Source organism: Plectropomus leopardus, chromosome 2 (assembly GCF_026936395.1).
Source record: "Plectropomus leopardus strain MGB_pleo_1.0 chromosome 2, ASM2693639v1, whole genome shotgun sequence".
Classification (NCBI taxonomy): domain Eukaryota; kingdom Metazoa; phylum Chordata; class Actinopteri; order Perciformes; family Serranidae; genus Plectropomus; species Plectropomus leopardus.
This window is the reverse complement of record NC_142177.1, coordinates 36480986-36496310: the sequence shown is the minus strand read 5'-3', so window position 1 is coordinate 36496310 and position 15325 is coordinate 36480986. Positions and strand designations below refer to the sequence as shown.

Here is a 15325-nt window from a genome sequence, read left to right as displayed (position 1 = left end):
GCAAACCAAATGCAGTGAAGGACTTTGACTCAGAACAGATGAGTGTGTGACAGCCACAGCAATTTATTATCGTGGATCAAACAGCTGATGGTCCGACAGCAGCGCAGTGAGACAGACAAACAGAGCGCAGCTTCTCCTCAAAGCACCGAAGTGTTGCAGAGGTGGGAAGTGACTTCTTTAGACTTCAACAGACTACTTTGTGTTAGTTTCAGGTTTAATCAGACTTTGGATGAATTATTTAGAAACACCAGGACGCATCGCTCCGTGTCTCTTCCAGCCGCTCGCGCTGAGCTCTCATTATTATTACCAGGGGCAGATGTAATGTTTTGGGGGCCTGGGGCCACAAGCACATGAGCTTATTTTCACCCTTGGCAGCTATAGGAGAAGTAGGCCTACTCAGAAGTTGTTAATTCCCGAGTAAAATGATTAATAGCACAGAAGTTGAAGTCAGAGTCCTGCAGTCAGGAGAGGTTGGCCCATTATCAGCACAATGTGCCTAAATTTACCTGAAGTTTGTATAAGATGGAACTATTAATTTTTACATAATCCTGGAAAGTTTAATAAATAATAATAAATCATATGTTTATTACACTCCAACACACCATGGTCACATGAAACTGTGTCAGTGAACTATGAGGGCAAAAAACAAACCACATAAAAAAGAGCAAAAAGCAAAACAATCATTCATTAATCGCAGTGGAAATAAAATGTTCAATTAATCGTGATATTGATTTTAGGTATGAGGTGTGGACCTTTGCTGGGATGCTGGGAGGAAATTTTGGTAACTGAACCTCTTTAAATTTTAGTAGAATAGGTCCTCCAGTTGGTGATGCCTGTTCTACAGTATATTCGTCATGTTCAGTGTCTGCCAGAAAATAAATATTTAAACCAAAATGAACCTCATGATATCTTCATATCTCACTTCATAGTAAAAGGGAACGCCTTACACGCCTGACAGAAATAGTGATTTGATGCATATTGTGATATATATCAACATCGACTGATATGAAAAACATTATTGTGATAAGACTTTTTTCTTTATCGCCCAGCCCTATATTAAACTGAATATATCTGAGCTTTAAACTGCTGATCAGACTACATGAGACGTTTTGAGATATAGTTGTGGGCTCTTGGAAACTGATGGGCATTGTGAGGTGAGATTCATCCTTTATGGAGGTTTTGTACAAAATGAGTTGATATTTCAGTCTGGACCCAAAGTAGGAAAATATCTTCAATCAAGGTTAAAAAAATGTAGACAGAAACTGAAATGCTACAGACGGGGGAAATAAAACGAGCACAAACCTGCCGTCACACTGCAGCTGTCGTTAAAATGCACACACAACCTCGTCTGTCCTCGACTCTGCAGGAGACGCAGAGAGAGAAAGAGACGGAGACGGAGATGTTCAGGAATCTGCCTAAGGACAGAAAAACCTGTTCCACCGCTGCTCTCTCTCTCCTTCTCTCCTTCTCTCCTTCTCTCTCCGCACAGAGCTAATAGGAAAAACATGTCCCATGGACGTAAAGGTGTAATTACAAGACAGACGTCTTTTCAAAGAGCGCAGAAGAAGAGGAGGAGGAGGTGGGCGGCAGGGAAGGAAGGACACGAGGAGGGGAGGAGATACAAATAAACAAGACAGGGGAGTTGACAGGAAGGGAAAAGGAAACAAGGAGAGGAGGGAAGACGAGAGGGGACAAGATGAGGAAACAAGGAGAGAAGGACGGATGTGGATGAACTTGTTGTTGTGTCTCTGCAGGAATCGAACACATTAAAGGTTTCAGAGTTTATCTGGAGGACAAGAACCCAGAGGGGAAACAGTGTCAACATCTCATCCTCAAAGACCCTCGACAGCTCAACTTCTCCTACAGGAACACGGTACGACCAAAAATAATGTTAAAAATTAATTATACCAGGGTTCCTGCCGATCCTTAAAAAGTCTTGAAATTAATAAAATTCGTAAAAATATAAAAAGAAGGCCTTAATTGGAACTAAAATGTCTTAAAATAATCTTATAAATCTTAAAAATGCTAAGACACTGGAAGAAGGAGTAATGTTTTTTTTAAAATCTGCACTTTTTTAGGTCATTTGCTTGTTTGTTTACTTTTTGGTAATTTTCTGAGTTTTTTTTTTGCAAATTTTTGGGCTGCATTTTTTTTAAGTTGCTCCTTGCCTTCTCCCCATGATTTGGAGAGAAACCAAACCACTTTGCTCAGGTTTCAAAGGGTTAAAACTGCAGATAGAAATAATCCATTTCTTTTTATTCTTCATGAATACAGATACTTTTTATTATTGCGTGAATATGCTTCCTAAGACTATTAACACACAGTGTTTTATTTTTCCCTTAATAATAATCTCGTGCTGCTCATTGTTCTCATGTTCACCACAACCACCAAAAATGCTCCAGTGAAACCGTTCATGTCTCAGTTTTACTGTCCTCACTCTGTTTTATTGTTTATTGATTTATCATTGTTTTACTGACACAGAAGCTGAGCAGTCAGCCTTTCAGCGGTTTGACCTTTGACACCGACTACATGGTTCGTGTCGTTCCTTTCCCGACTCTGATGAACGAGAGCTTCTTCCCTCCGTCCTTCCTGCGGACCAACTGTGAGTCTAGAAATCTCCTTCAAACACAAAGGGCTACTTAACTGATAAATTAAAGAAAAAACGTGATTTATTGTCTTTCCAGATGAGTCAGATGAGAATATCGTGTTAAGCTAAGCAGAAACTATCCCGGCAGGAGGAAACCGCTGATTAATCAATACTGTGTGGCAGGTCACAGATACTATATTTTGAGCGTCAAGCTGAGGGCCATTTAAAATCAGTCAACGGGCTACGATTGGCCCCCAGGCTGGATTTTGGACATGCTTGCACTAGCATGTCCGCTATCCACATGCAAGTCTGCAGCTGTCTGTGTCTGTGTGTGATCAAGACTTCAGACAAAACACGCTCTCTCTGCACCGGACACACACGTAATGTAAAACCTGCAGCATGTGTGCCAAATGTGTCCGGTTATTTATCCATTTGAGGAAAAGAGGTTTACGTTTATTCCCCAAAATGTGAAGACAGTCCCTTTATATTTGTCAGATCAGTGAAGTGAAGATGAGGCTGCAAAATCAGACTGTCTGACCGTTTCTGTGTGTGTGTGTGTGTTCATTCATCTCACAGCGTGTGAAGTCCTCCTGGGATCAGACAACCTGGTCTGCAAACCATGTAAGTTCCTCACTGTCGTCGTCATAACCAGAGCCACATGTACAGAGTCAGAGTCAGTCCAGTTTCACTGTCTTGTTCTCCTGAGTCGTTAAACGTCAGTAACACATTTTCACTAATTTCTTTAAATTTTTTAGTTTACACACAGTTTTGATCCGATCACTGCCATGAATAGGTTTGCTGTTATTTGAGATCTTACGTTGTATATTCTAGATTTCCGGTGCAGATGTTTTACATGAAACAACTTCCAGGAAAGATAGTTTGTTCGGTTATCTTTTCCAGATCTTTGAAGGAAGCGTTGAGTTTGAGAGTCGCTTAACAAAGATCAAAACAGAGCTATTAATTCTTGAAAACACTGTTCAAAACAAAAACTGACATGTGTGCTGATGAATTTAGAGCTGAACTAACAAGATAATGAGTAAATTAGAATTAAAACAGGAGCAGATCAGATAACAGGGAGGCTCCTATTTAAAATATGACACACTTATAAAGCTGATTTTTTAAAATAAAGGTATGGGTTTCTCCGTTGTTTAGGTAAATGAGAACATTGAATTTATGGCAGTTGGCATGTCTCAAAATTGTATAAACTTATATCTGCAACTTACACTGTGTATTCCTATAAACAAATGGGAAAAAAACTCACACTGTTAACAATTTATTAAATCAAATCTGTAAAAACATCTTCAGCATGTCCAGGAAAACAAACATAAGACTAATACAAGATTATCCACAGAACTCACATCACACAGCACAAGATGAACATAATGGGATTAACGGGATCAGACACGTGCACTCATTGTACCTTTAACACGACTGACAACTGCCTCCATGCACTCTGGCACCTCTGGCAGCAAGTAACCACCTCACTATCCCGATTCCTTGGCTGCACCGCTCCGTTATCTCCCTCTTTATGCAAACTCTGTGATCTAGTTACACTTTAAAACACCCACTATTGCCAAGAAAACAATATTACTAAACTGGAAAATAGGGAAAAAGGTCAATATTTCACAATGGTTGGACCTCCTAACACAACAGATATCATTAAAAAAAACAATGCGCTCTGCAAAAAAGAATAAAAAATGTAAGATTTGATAAAATATATTCAACAATTTTCATCTCTGTGCCACAATAGAGATTTAAATTTGACACATCTGTGTAGCTGGGGAAGGCAAAGGAGGGAAGGAAAAGAGAAAAAGGCTAAAAAAAAAAGTGCCTGTGTGTAGACATGAGCAGGAAGAAATGTAGCTAAACACAAGCAATCGGCTCTCTCTTTGTTTATTTGTTTTCATTCTTCATTTCAGTCTTTGATTTCTTTTTTAAGCATCTTTATGGTTATTGTTGTTGCTTTCTTGCTTTATTTAAAAATCAAACCCAATATCATCACTTTTTTGACTTTATATTTGGTTATTTAAATGCACTAAATGGTGATTAAAGGGTTTTAAAGAAATAATAAATAAATAAGAAATTGGCATTTTTCACTAATATGTTTGTACTGCTGATTCTTATTTGCATTATTTAAGTGAGTGAAGGTTAAGTTGTGTTTTTTTCGCTGCAGTCTGGAAGCCAAAGACCCTGAACGTGTCTCAGTTGGGATCGAACCTCCACGTGACCTTCGACCAGGCGCCGGCCTCCTTCGGCTTCCACTTCTACTACCTGTACTACAAACTGCGGCAGGACGGACCCTTCAGACAGCAGCGCTGCAAACCGGTGAGTACTGTCAGCCTGAAGGGAGGGTTCAGCGGCTTTTAGACAATCTTCTGTGTTTGAAATTTTAACCTTTTTTATTTTATTTTCCTTTTTTGGGGTTTGGAGTTAATCCCACACATTTATTTGCCTTTCCCTGCACTACATATTATGTTATTTCTTCATTTGAAAAAGAACATCATGATCATTGGTCCCTCTGATTTCGCTGTCCTTGTTATTTATACATTGTGGGAATTAATTTCATATTTATGTTTAAAGAACATGATGCTACCTGCAGGCCCAGTTTTGATTTTGCGTACTTTATTTTAGGACGCGAACCAGCCCAGAACTACGTGCATCCTCCAGGACGTCACTCCAGGGACCTACACCATAGAGGTACATAAATGCAGCACTGGTCACCTGAATTGGATAAACTGGGAACTGCTGGATTCTCCTCTTCACATTTTTTATGGATTAAAATGCAAAACATTTTTAATTACTTAATAAAAAAAAATCTCAGTATCAAAGTTCATATCCATCTGTTCACACTTGTTATTTTTCTCTCCTTTGTTCCACCGCTTTCTGTCTCTACTTTTCAATATTTTCCATGTCAGCTGAGAGACGACAGTAACACGACGAGGAGGCAGAGTCAGTACCACGTCAGCCAGGGTAACACACACACACACACACACACACACACACACACACACACATCATGGTCCAACTGGTTGGCAAGTAATAGAATTTAAGCACACTGTTGCCAAAACAATCACCATCTCTAGCAATAATGACATAGTCCTTGCAGGAGACGTGTTAGGACGCAATAACACGACACACGATGCTCACCCCTCCCGAAATATTTTACAGAACCTTTACATGTATACTTTATCTCTCCCAAATTCTACCAAGTTCTTATAATTTGGAAAATCTGAACAGTGGGGGAAGTTTAACTCTGTCTTGACTTATATACTGTACCATAATCTGCTGTCCAGAAGAAAAAAAAAATTAAAAACGATTGATGCTCAAATGTGTCGCAGACCACCACAGCAGGAGGTTTGACTGATCGGGTCTCAATGCATCTTGGTGATTATTTAATTTTATTTAGAGCTGTCCAGCTGGTTTAAACAAGCACTGTTTCTTTTAAAGGACTTTCAGTTACTGGATGTTTTTGTCTCATGCCGGGTGCGTTTGTTTCATCTATCAGTTCACTCCCCCTGGGCGGGGCCTATCCGTGCCATGGCCATCACGGTGCCTCTGGTCATCATGTCTGCCTTCGCCACTCTCTTCACCGTTATGTGTCGCAAGAAACAACAAGGTGAGAGCGCTAAGTACAGGTGATACCGCTTGTTTTATTTCTCCTGCACATTTGGTGCTTTAAAGCGTCTCGAAATGTGGATTAAAAAAGTAAGAATGCAAATATTATATTAAAACTTCTGAGTGAAAATAAATGTTCCCAACTATTAGAAAACAGAGTTCATAGCATTTCTCCAGACTGTGTGGGCGTGGCAGATCACGTTTTGAGTGACACCTCCTTGGGTCCTTCCTCTGTCAACTGTCTCTCGTCTCCACGACGACAGCCATGGAGCAAAGCAGAGTCGGCGTGGTACAGCTGTATCTGTTCAGCCTCTGACTCCGGCTGCGTTTGTTAATCCAATCTGACGCTCTGCACTAAAATGAGAGAGCTGTTGTTCAAAGACACGGAGGGTAATATTTCTCCATGTTTGATCTTCTTTAAAAATTGGATTATTTTATTTTGAAAAAATGTAAAAGTAAATGGAGAAAAGACTAAACAAACAAGCAGACAGACAAAAAAGTCAGCTTTAAAGACAATGAAAAGCATAAAGCAAAAAAAAATGGTCAAACACACGATGACGTAGTTCACACATTGAAAGGAGTGAGACGTGTTAAACTTCATCACACTTTCACTCTGTTTGGCACTCTGCTGCTCCGTCTCCCCAGAGAGAGTACCCAGAGTGCACTGCTCTGGATAACGGTACATCTCAACAGAGCTCCCAATTCACTAATGGTCCAGTTTGTGCACTTCGGCACTCAGTGAGCGTTTTCAAATGCACCCTCTTGAAAGGAGCGTTAAAGGATTTGAGTTTTGCATGTTAAATTAGTATCAACTGACACCTGTCTTTGAATTTTTTTTGGCTTTATCCATATTACGTGATATGGATCGGGGATAACCACGCCCAAATCAACCCAGCTTCAGGACACTGTAAATAAACTAAAATGACAATATTTAATTCAATGATTTAATTGCATGTTAGACCTTAAATTACATATAAAGAAGGTTTTTGGTGATCTGGGTTCTCACAGGCTTTAAGACTCTGCAGAGACTTGGAAAACTCACTGCTGATGCATTTAAGGATGCTCTATCGTTTGAAAGTGGACAGATTAAAATTACACCTGTCTCATCCATTTGTCTCCTCTCCTCTTTAGAAAACATCTACAGCCAGCTGGACGAGGAGAGCAGTGAGTCGTCCAATCACAGTGCAGCATTGAACACGGAGCGTCCGTGGCCCCGCCCCAAAGTCTTCATCTGTTACTCCAACAGAGACTGTCCCAAACACACCAGCGTCATCCAGAGCTTCGCCTACTTCCTGCAGGACTTCTGCAGCTGCGAGGTGAGACGGCGACAGACCAGATGATGTTTGGCTGGATGATAACGAGTAAAAAATATTTATGGTTTGGTGTTAAAATATTCGTCTGTGTTCAGGTTGTGTTGGACCTGTGGGAACACCTGGAGATGTGCAAAGAGGGTCAGATGTCATGGCTCAGCAGACAGCTGGACGAAGCCAACTTCATCATCACCGTCTGTTCTAAAGGCCTACGGTACTGTCTCTGTTTCTGGACTGTTTGCTGTCTTTCTGTCCACTTTACTGATTTCAGCTGCAGTTCCTCCAGTGGCCACTAGATGCTGCTAAAACGCTCAGATTTACTTTTGTCCCTCCATCCATCCAGTATTCCTCCCCTTTATTTTCCTCCATCCTTCATGTTTAGTATGGATCTTTCTTCTTTTCTTTCCTTTGCTCTTCCATACTTCCTTCATACTGACCCTATTTGTTTCCTCTCTTTAATTTTCCCTCCCTCTGTCTCTTCACATAGCAATTCTTTTTATTATATCTATTTATTAATTTTATCAACAAGAAAAAAATACTTAACGGTTCAACTGAAAATGTAGCAGCATCCTAATGTCCCCAGTGTCCCCATGTCTGTCAGCTCCCAGTGTCCATTACGGCTGCACAATATGACGACATATATGGTCAGATGACAATAAAAATGTCTACCGTTTCATATAATGCTATATATTTTATTTAATTTACGTCATCTGATACAGTTTGCATCCGCTTTGATTTATTTAATTATAACAATACTTAATTTAACTTTACTAATACAGTACTTTATATAACTTTGCTGAAACAGTACTTAATTTAACATTATACTTATTTAACATTATAACAGTATTTTATTAGTAGTAGTTTTTTGTGTTTTAGTAGTGTACAATAGTTTAGAGGAGATCTCACTATATTGAGATGTGTATATGTGTGTGTGTGTGTGTGTGTGTGTGTGTATACAGTATGTATCGTGTAGTGCGATATAGCCTTAAAATACTGTGATATTATTTAAAAGCCGTATCACACCCATGCTCCTTTGCTGTCCAGACAGATCAGGACCAAATAAGATAAATAAGAGTACAATAATGTTGAATAATAAATATATTAACAATAATAATAATTAGTATTTTTATAACTGTTCTTGCCACTGCAAAAAAACTTCTTTGTATATTATTCTCCTCTAACTGTCTCAGTTCTCTTTCTGTAGCTACTACGTGGAGAAGAAGAGTCGCCGAGGGAAGACGCCAGTCAGCCGCCGCAATAACAGCAGCAGCGGCGGCGGCGGCGGCGGCTCTCCGATTGGTGGATCAGGCGGTGACCTCTTCATTGTGGGCGTGGCCATGATTGCTGAGAAGCTGCGTCTGGCGAAGCAAAGTGAGGGGGGCGGAGCTCAGGAGCTGAACCGATACATGACGGTTTATTTCGACTATTCCACAGAAAACGACATCCCCACCATGTTGAGTCTGGCTCCCAGGTAAACACAACTAATTTAATTTTATTTCATTTTCATGTTGTTTATTTTCTTTTTATTGCCATTTCTCTGACCCTTTTTATAGGTATTTTTATATGAGCCAAATATGTTGTTTCGTATTCCTAACTGCTGAGAAAAATCTGAAATCTTCAAAAAAACACAGAAGAAGAATAAACACCTCTTAAACACAACAGCTGGAGCAGTTCCTGCACCCTCCATGTGAACATTTGCAGTCTATTTATCAAGAAAATAATTAAAAACACTAATTAATGAAATGGAAAAAACACAACACTTCAATAAAATATAGCAAATAATAAGGATAGTTGGTATTTTCTTACATTGAAAATAATTTTACAATTATTTTGTTTTCACTGAATCCAGTCTAATTGCAGCATGCATGATCAGGAGATGCAGTGAATTTGTTTGCTTAAAATTTTATTTTGTTGCATCTTATATCAGCAACATGAATTAAACTAAATGTATTTTCACCACAATTATCTTATCTAAGCCCGCAATTTTAACAGATTTTTATTTTATTTATTTTCTCCTCATACATTTTTTAACTTTTTTCTTTATCAACATTTTTTAAATGTCATTTTATGTTCCTTATTATTATTATTATTATTATTATTATTATTATTATTATTATTATTATTATTATTTTATTTATTTAATGTATTTTTAATGCAGGTCTACTGCAGAAGAAAAACGGTTACAGTCATTTTATTTTCTGCGTTCAGGTTCAAGTTGATGGACCAGCTGCCTCAGCTCTTCAGTCGGCTTCACTCCACTCAGTCCAGTTTGACAGACCGAGAGTCGCAGCCTCTCAACGTCTCCAGGAGGAACTACTTCAGGAGCAGATCCGGACGCTCGCTCTACGTTTCCATCTGCAACATGCACCAGCACATCAGCCAGAACCCCGACTGGTTCGAGAAGCAGCTGGCTCCTTCAGGAGGTTCCTCCACCTCCTCCTCGAAACACTCTCCTCTCCCTACTGTCCCGGGTCCACCTCCTCCTCCAAAGCCCGGCTGCGCGTCCTCCTCGTCTCAGCCGGAGCAGAGGTTTGACTCCGGCTTGGTGCTGAATGAGGTGGTGGTGAATACGCCGTCCCTGGAGGGCGGGGAGGCAGCGCCGAGGAGGAACATGCTCCTGCTGGCTCCTGGATCCAGCCCCAGTCTTAACCAAGGCCTCAGCCACAGTCCTAGTCCAAGTCCAGGTCCCTGTCCCAGTCCTGGTCTATGTCCTAGTCCTGGTCTTTGTCCCAGTCCAGGTCTGCCACACTGCTCTCTGTCCATGCTGGGATCCACTTCAAGGTAAAGCAAAGTGTAACGTCTTTTTTTGTGGATTTCTTTGTGCATTGAAGCTAAATTTCAGTTGTTTGGCGTCGCCTTCACTGTCGAGGACAGTTAGTCTAAATTCTCTGAATCCATTAAAGCTCCAGGAGTCATCACCGGCCCTTCTAAAGCCGCTTCTTTACGCCTCCTTTGCATTTTTGCATAGAACCAAATGACGGTGGCATCATTTATACAGCATGCAGGCATCGCAGAATCAAAAAAAGGCATGACGGGCGCAACATATTACACAACAGCGTCGGCTTCCAGCGTGGCATAAAACATGAGCATGGGCAGCACTTTCTTGCATTATATGACACTGACACTCATTTACTGTCTCTGTTATATGGCGGCTGATCTCGTCTTCTGCTCGGAGGGTAAGGAGCTCCCAAATCTCACTGTTTTTCCTCGTAACCAACATTTACAGCTGTTCTTCTTTGAGCTAGTTACTAACTGCTGTCAGCGTTTTTTATAAACTTAAAACACGTCATCAAAATGTCACACCCGTCCTGACGGCTGTCCTGTTCACACAGACACTGTTTTGACGCTGTTTCTGCCTCCCGTGGTAAAAAACTTGTACATTATGCACAAAACAGCGAGGCGGCACAACGGTGCAATATTCCCGCCTTAAACGTCACATGCCGGTCAGAATGAAATTAGTTTTGAATCCTCAGCAGATAATATTCAATTTCAATTCAGTTTTATTTATAAAGCCCAATATCACAAATTACAATTTGCCTCAAAGGGTTTTATAGCATACGACATCCCTCTGTCCTCGGACCCTCAGAGAGGATCAGGAAACACCAAATAAAGAGAAAAAATGGTAGAAAGCTCATCATCTGAGGAGGGATCCCTCTTTAAGGGCAGATAGACGTGTACAGAACAGATCAACATAATAAAATAACTGTCCCGCTGTTTTTCTGCTCCTTCAGGTCCACTTCTGGAATATCTGGACTGTTACCTGAAGAGTCTTCCTCCTCCTCCTCCTCTGCTCCCTCCATCCTCCAGGATGGGGTGTGTCCTCTCCACATCCAGGCAGAAGAAGGCCGTCAGTCCCCTCCAGAGGTCCCGCCCCCTCGTGATTCGGGCATCTATGATTCGTCTGTCCCTTCCTCGGAGCTCTCCATTCCCCTCATGGAGGGACTGTCACATGACCAGGCTGACTCCTCCTCGCTGGCAGAGAGCGAGTCATCGTCCTCCGGGCTGGGTAAGGCTAGCTGTGGGCAAATACAGTAGCTTTTTGGAAATGTTGTTTCTATTTAGTTTACTTACATGTTGTGATAAATAAAGCACATGTCCTCATGTGACTGTTAAATAAATGACGCTGCTCACACCTGGTCGTTGTGCCTTTCAGGCGACGAGGAGCCGCCTGCTGTCACGTCGCTCCGCTGCAGCGCTGCCACAGTTTGTAAAGCTGAGCTGCACCACCATCACCACCTGGAGCACGGCGACAGACTCACACCTGTGGCCCCCGTGGCATTGTAGGGGACACCCTCTGTCGACTCAAAGACAACCAGCCCAGTGATGTCATCACAGGGCCAAAATGTCTTGGTCATGGACGTGAATCCTCCCTTAAAGTGCTGTCATCCCATTGCCATGGAAATGAAACTGGAATTAACTTAAAGGCACTGCAGTGGTTCAACTATGGAAAGTGCTCTAGAGCACCGGTCCTGAGTAACTATGGTAACCACTGAATTAGCGAACACTAGTAAGTGTGGGTGCCGCTGAGTTCTGGAACACTAGTTGCTGGTGACTATGGAAACCACTGAGTTCTAGAACACTTCTCCCTGGTGGTCATGGTAACTACTGTGTCTTACACCAGCCCTCGGTAACGGCGGTAACCACTGAGTTCTAGAAACATACTTTCTCGTATGTATGTTAACCGTTGCATTTCTAAATATAGTTCTTGGTAAATGTGTCCTAGAACTCAAGTCCTTGATAACTACAGTTACGGCTGAGTTCTTGAAGACTACTCCCTGGTAGTCGTGGTAACAGTCATGTCTAGTTAATCCTCGGTAACTACAGTAACCACTGAGTTCTAAAGGATTGATAAACATAATAACTGTGGTAACTGAGTTCTAGAATACTGGGCCTTGGTAACAATGGTTACCACTGCATCTAGAACACTACTTTCTAGTAACTATGGTAACCACTGCATCTAGAACACTACTCTCTAGTAACTATGGTAATCATTGAGTTCTAGAACACTTCTTTCTAGTAGCTATGGTGACCGCTGCATGTAGAACACTCATCCCCTAGTAACTAAGGTACTTTGTTCGCCTCGCTGGTTGCCCTTTCTGGATGAGTTTTGAAGGACTGGATCTCCAGAAGCTGGCAGGACGGACCAGTCCAAACCAACGACTGCCTCAGCACTGTGTCTTGATTGATTTTTGATTGACAGCTGACTCATGTACGAGCTGATGTTCAGGCACTTTTTGATGCAGAAAAGCAGGACGACACGTACAGATCAACGACATCTAATGGGACCAATTCAGCTTCTGAGGCTCTTTTACCCAAAAAGGGTCCTTGACAAAAGCTGCTGAATGTATCGTCACCTCAATGACGCCATAATGTGGCAGCATTCCAACTCTGAGGACGTGTTTTGTGTTATTCTCAACATTTAGGACCAAAACCAAGTATATACTAAATAATGAATCAGTGAATGCTCAGAGGAGAGTTCTTTATTATAAAGGGGAATTTTCCTTATTCAGATAGTAAGAGAACATCTTATCAATATTCATTGAATTTTTAATGAGCCAGTTTTAACTCAGAAGTTTTAACAGCAAACCTTATCACAACGTTTTCAACATATAAATGTCTTCTTAATATTTGTTGACTCATCCTTGAATCATCAAGTAACCTGATAAACACAGCCACCTCATCATAAATAATTCAACAGTAAAAGAATTTTGACAAAATGATAATGGACTGTCGAAAATGTGTTAAAACCTGCTAATGTGATGTAATATGGCAGAAGAATTGTGTGAAGTACAAGTTCAACTCAAATTTAGTTTTTATTTTAATTCACAAACTAAGAACTTAAAATTCAAATGCATTCAGCTGGTGACGCCACTACTACACAACAATGTGCTGAATACTGTGGTTACTTTGTTCAGCTTGTGGTTACATTATTAAACGTATTGAATATTAATGTTACATTTATATCATGTATTTCTTTGTAATCCTTTTCTAACATTGTTGCAGGAAGCAGCGATGATGAGGGCATTATGAAAAGTGATACTTTGTAAATTTACTAAAACAAATTAAAGATGCAACTGTGGAAGCCCATTCCTGCCAGAACAACAACAACAAAAACAACAACAAAACAACAACAACAAATACATTAAATGTTGTTAAATGAAATGGTGCGACGTTTTTGATTTACAAAGTCAAAATTATGAGATACAAAGTTAAAGTTATGAGCTAATATTTTAGTCTCCCAAAAGTAACTCAATATTCAGTACATTTAAAGTAATACGTTTGATTTATTACCACATTATGAACATTATACTTTAATTTTGGCTTCAAAACTTGAAATTGTCTCATAATTATGACTTAGTCAGTATTGTGACTTAATTTGAGATAATTTTTCTATTTTTTTAAATATCCTGGTACAAGTGAGCTTCCTAATTATTGGGTCCGTGAACATATTTTATATCTGACACAAGTACAAGAAAGCTACGACCATCATTTTCAAGTCTTTTTTTTATTTTCCTGGCTTAAATGTTTGAGTTGTTGCTGAAGGGATGACAGCTTCTGGTTCATCTGCAGGTTTTAGTTTGTTGGAAGGGAAGATGCAGCATTTCCTACTTGTAAATAGTATTCTTATTTTTATTTTTTCCTGGAAATGTCTGTTCTGTTTCACTTTTGTATAGTTAGACTGTTGTATTATTATTCTTTCTACATTTTATAGAAATGTACTGTTTTATAGTACCTTGATGTAGGAAATAGATAAACCCATCTAATAAAACATTTGTCTTTTTGTCTTTTTTAGTTAAATCCCTGACTGTCAGTGGTTTATGATTGTAATAATAATCATTTTTTTGCAGCTACTTAAACCAGATTACTCAACTTTATGGGAAAAAAATCATGCAAAGGTTTTAATTTGATGCAAGAAACAAAGCTTTCATTGAAACTACTTTATCAGGTAACCAGAAAAACAAATTCTTGAGTGCAATAAAAATTCATGGGTAAATACTTCACCGCAGTATTTATGTTGCTTTACGACTGGTAATCATCTCTCATTTGCTTCAAGCTGGCAAACAAGTTTTAGTTTCTTGCAGTGAAACGCACACACACACACACACACTTTGACACAGAATCCAGCAGACAGCTCTATAGTGTGTGAGCTGCGAAGCGTCAATGCTTAAAACAACAGAAGCCTCTAAAACTCACAGACCTCCGGGCTCAAAGGCACAAAGTCAGCCCAGCAAAGGTCTGCCTTCAAAATAAAAGCACAGGCCTTTTCACTGTGAAGAGCTGGACTGCAGCTAATATTAAGTTATCTCTGCATTTGCTAATTATTATATTTTGTTTCCTGATGTAGCTTGATTAAGAAAGGGTACTCAACCATAACTCTGTTTGGTGTCATCTGAAATGAAACTTGAAATCACTGTAGGGTGCTCAGATTCATACCCTCGGTTACTAATTTGGTCATCAGATAGTTCCTGATATAGATCGAAAGCTTCTGTCCCTTTAAGACTTTATCTGGACTTTCTTTGCTGTTGAACTTTCAAATGTCAAGAACTCTTTCATTAAAATGTCATTAAATGATCATTATATGATACTTCTTAAAGTACCAAACAAATGTATAATAACATTGGTGTACAGAAAAACTTTTATCTATAGCTGAGGCCTTATCTTTTCATTTGCCGCTTGTAAGAAAGTTCTAGCGTTAATTATACCAGTGAAATATAGCAAAGAGTGAAAAGTGTTTAAACCAACCCCGGTCTCTCCCACATTTACTCAAGAGGCCTGACACAAGATTTGACATACTTCAACTTTTCTTGTTTAT

General features: G+C 40.0%; 1 protein-coding gene across 1 annotated transcript in view; it reads left to right on the top strand.

Annotated features, from left to right (window-relative positions):
- il17rd (interleukin 17 receptor D) overlaps positions 1 to 14310 on the top strand; it is a 37462-nt gene extending 23152 nt beyond the window's left edge. The window contains exons 4-16 of the mRNA XM_042510049.2: positions 1755 to 1873; positions 2482 to 2602; positions 3164 to 3208; positions 4761 to 4912; positions 5219 to 5284; positions 5503 to 5557; positions 6093 to 6203; positions 7334 to 7518; positions 7611 to 7726; positions 8717 to 8983; positions 9721 to 10293; positions 11244 to 11518; positions 11666 to 14310. Coding sequence (XP_042365983.2) covers positions 1755 to 1873; positions 2482 to 2602; positions 3164 to 3208; positions 4761 to 4912; positions 5219 to 5284; positions 5503 to 5557; positions 6093 to 6203; positions 7334 to 7518; positions 7611 to 7726; positions 8717 to 8983; positions 9721 to 10293; positions 11244 to 11518; positions 11666 to 11796 — 2216 coding nt within the window. The 3' untranslated portion in view covers positions 11797 to 14310. The remainder of the gene's footprint in view (positions 1 to 1754; positions 1874 to 2481; positions 2603 to 3163; positions 3209 to 4760; positions 4913 to 5218; positions 5285 to 5502; positions 5558 to 6092; positions 6204 to 7333; positions 7519 to 7610; positions 7727 to 8716; positions 8984 to 9720; positions 10294 to 11243; positions 11519 to 11665) is intronic.
- Positions 14311 to 15325: the final 1015 nt, after the last annotated feature.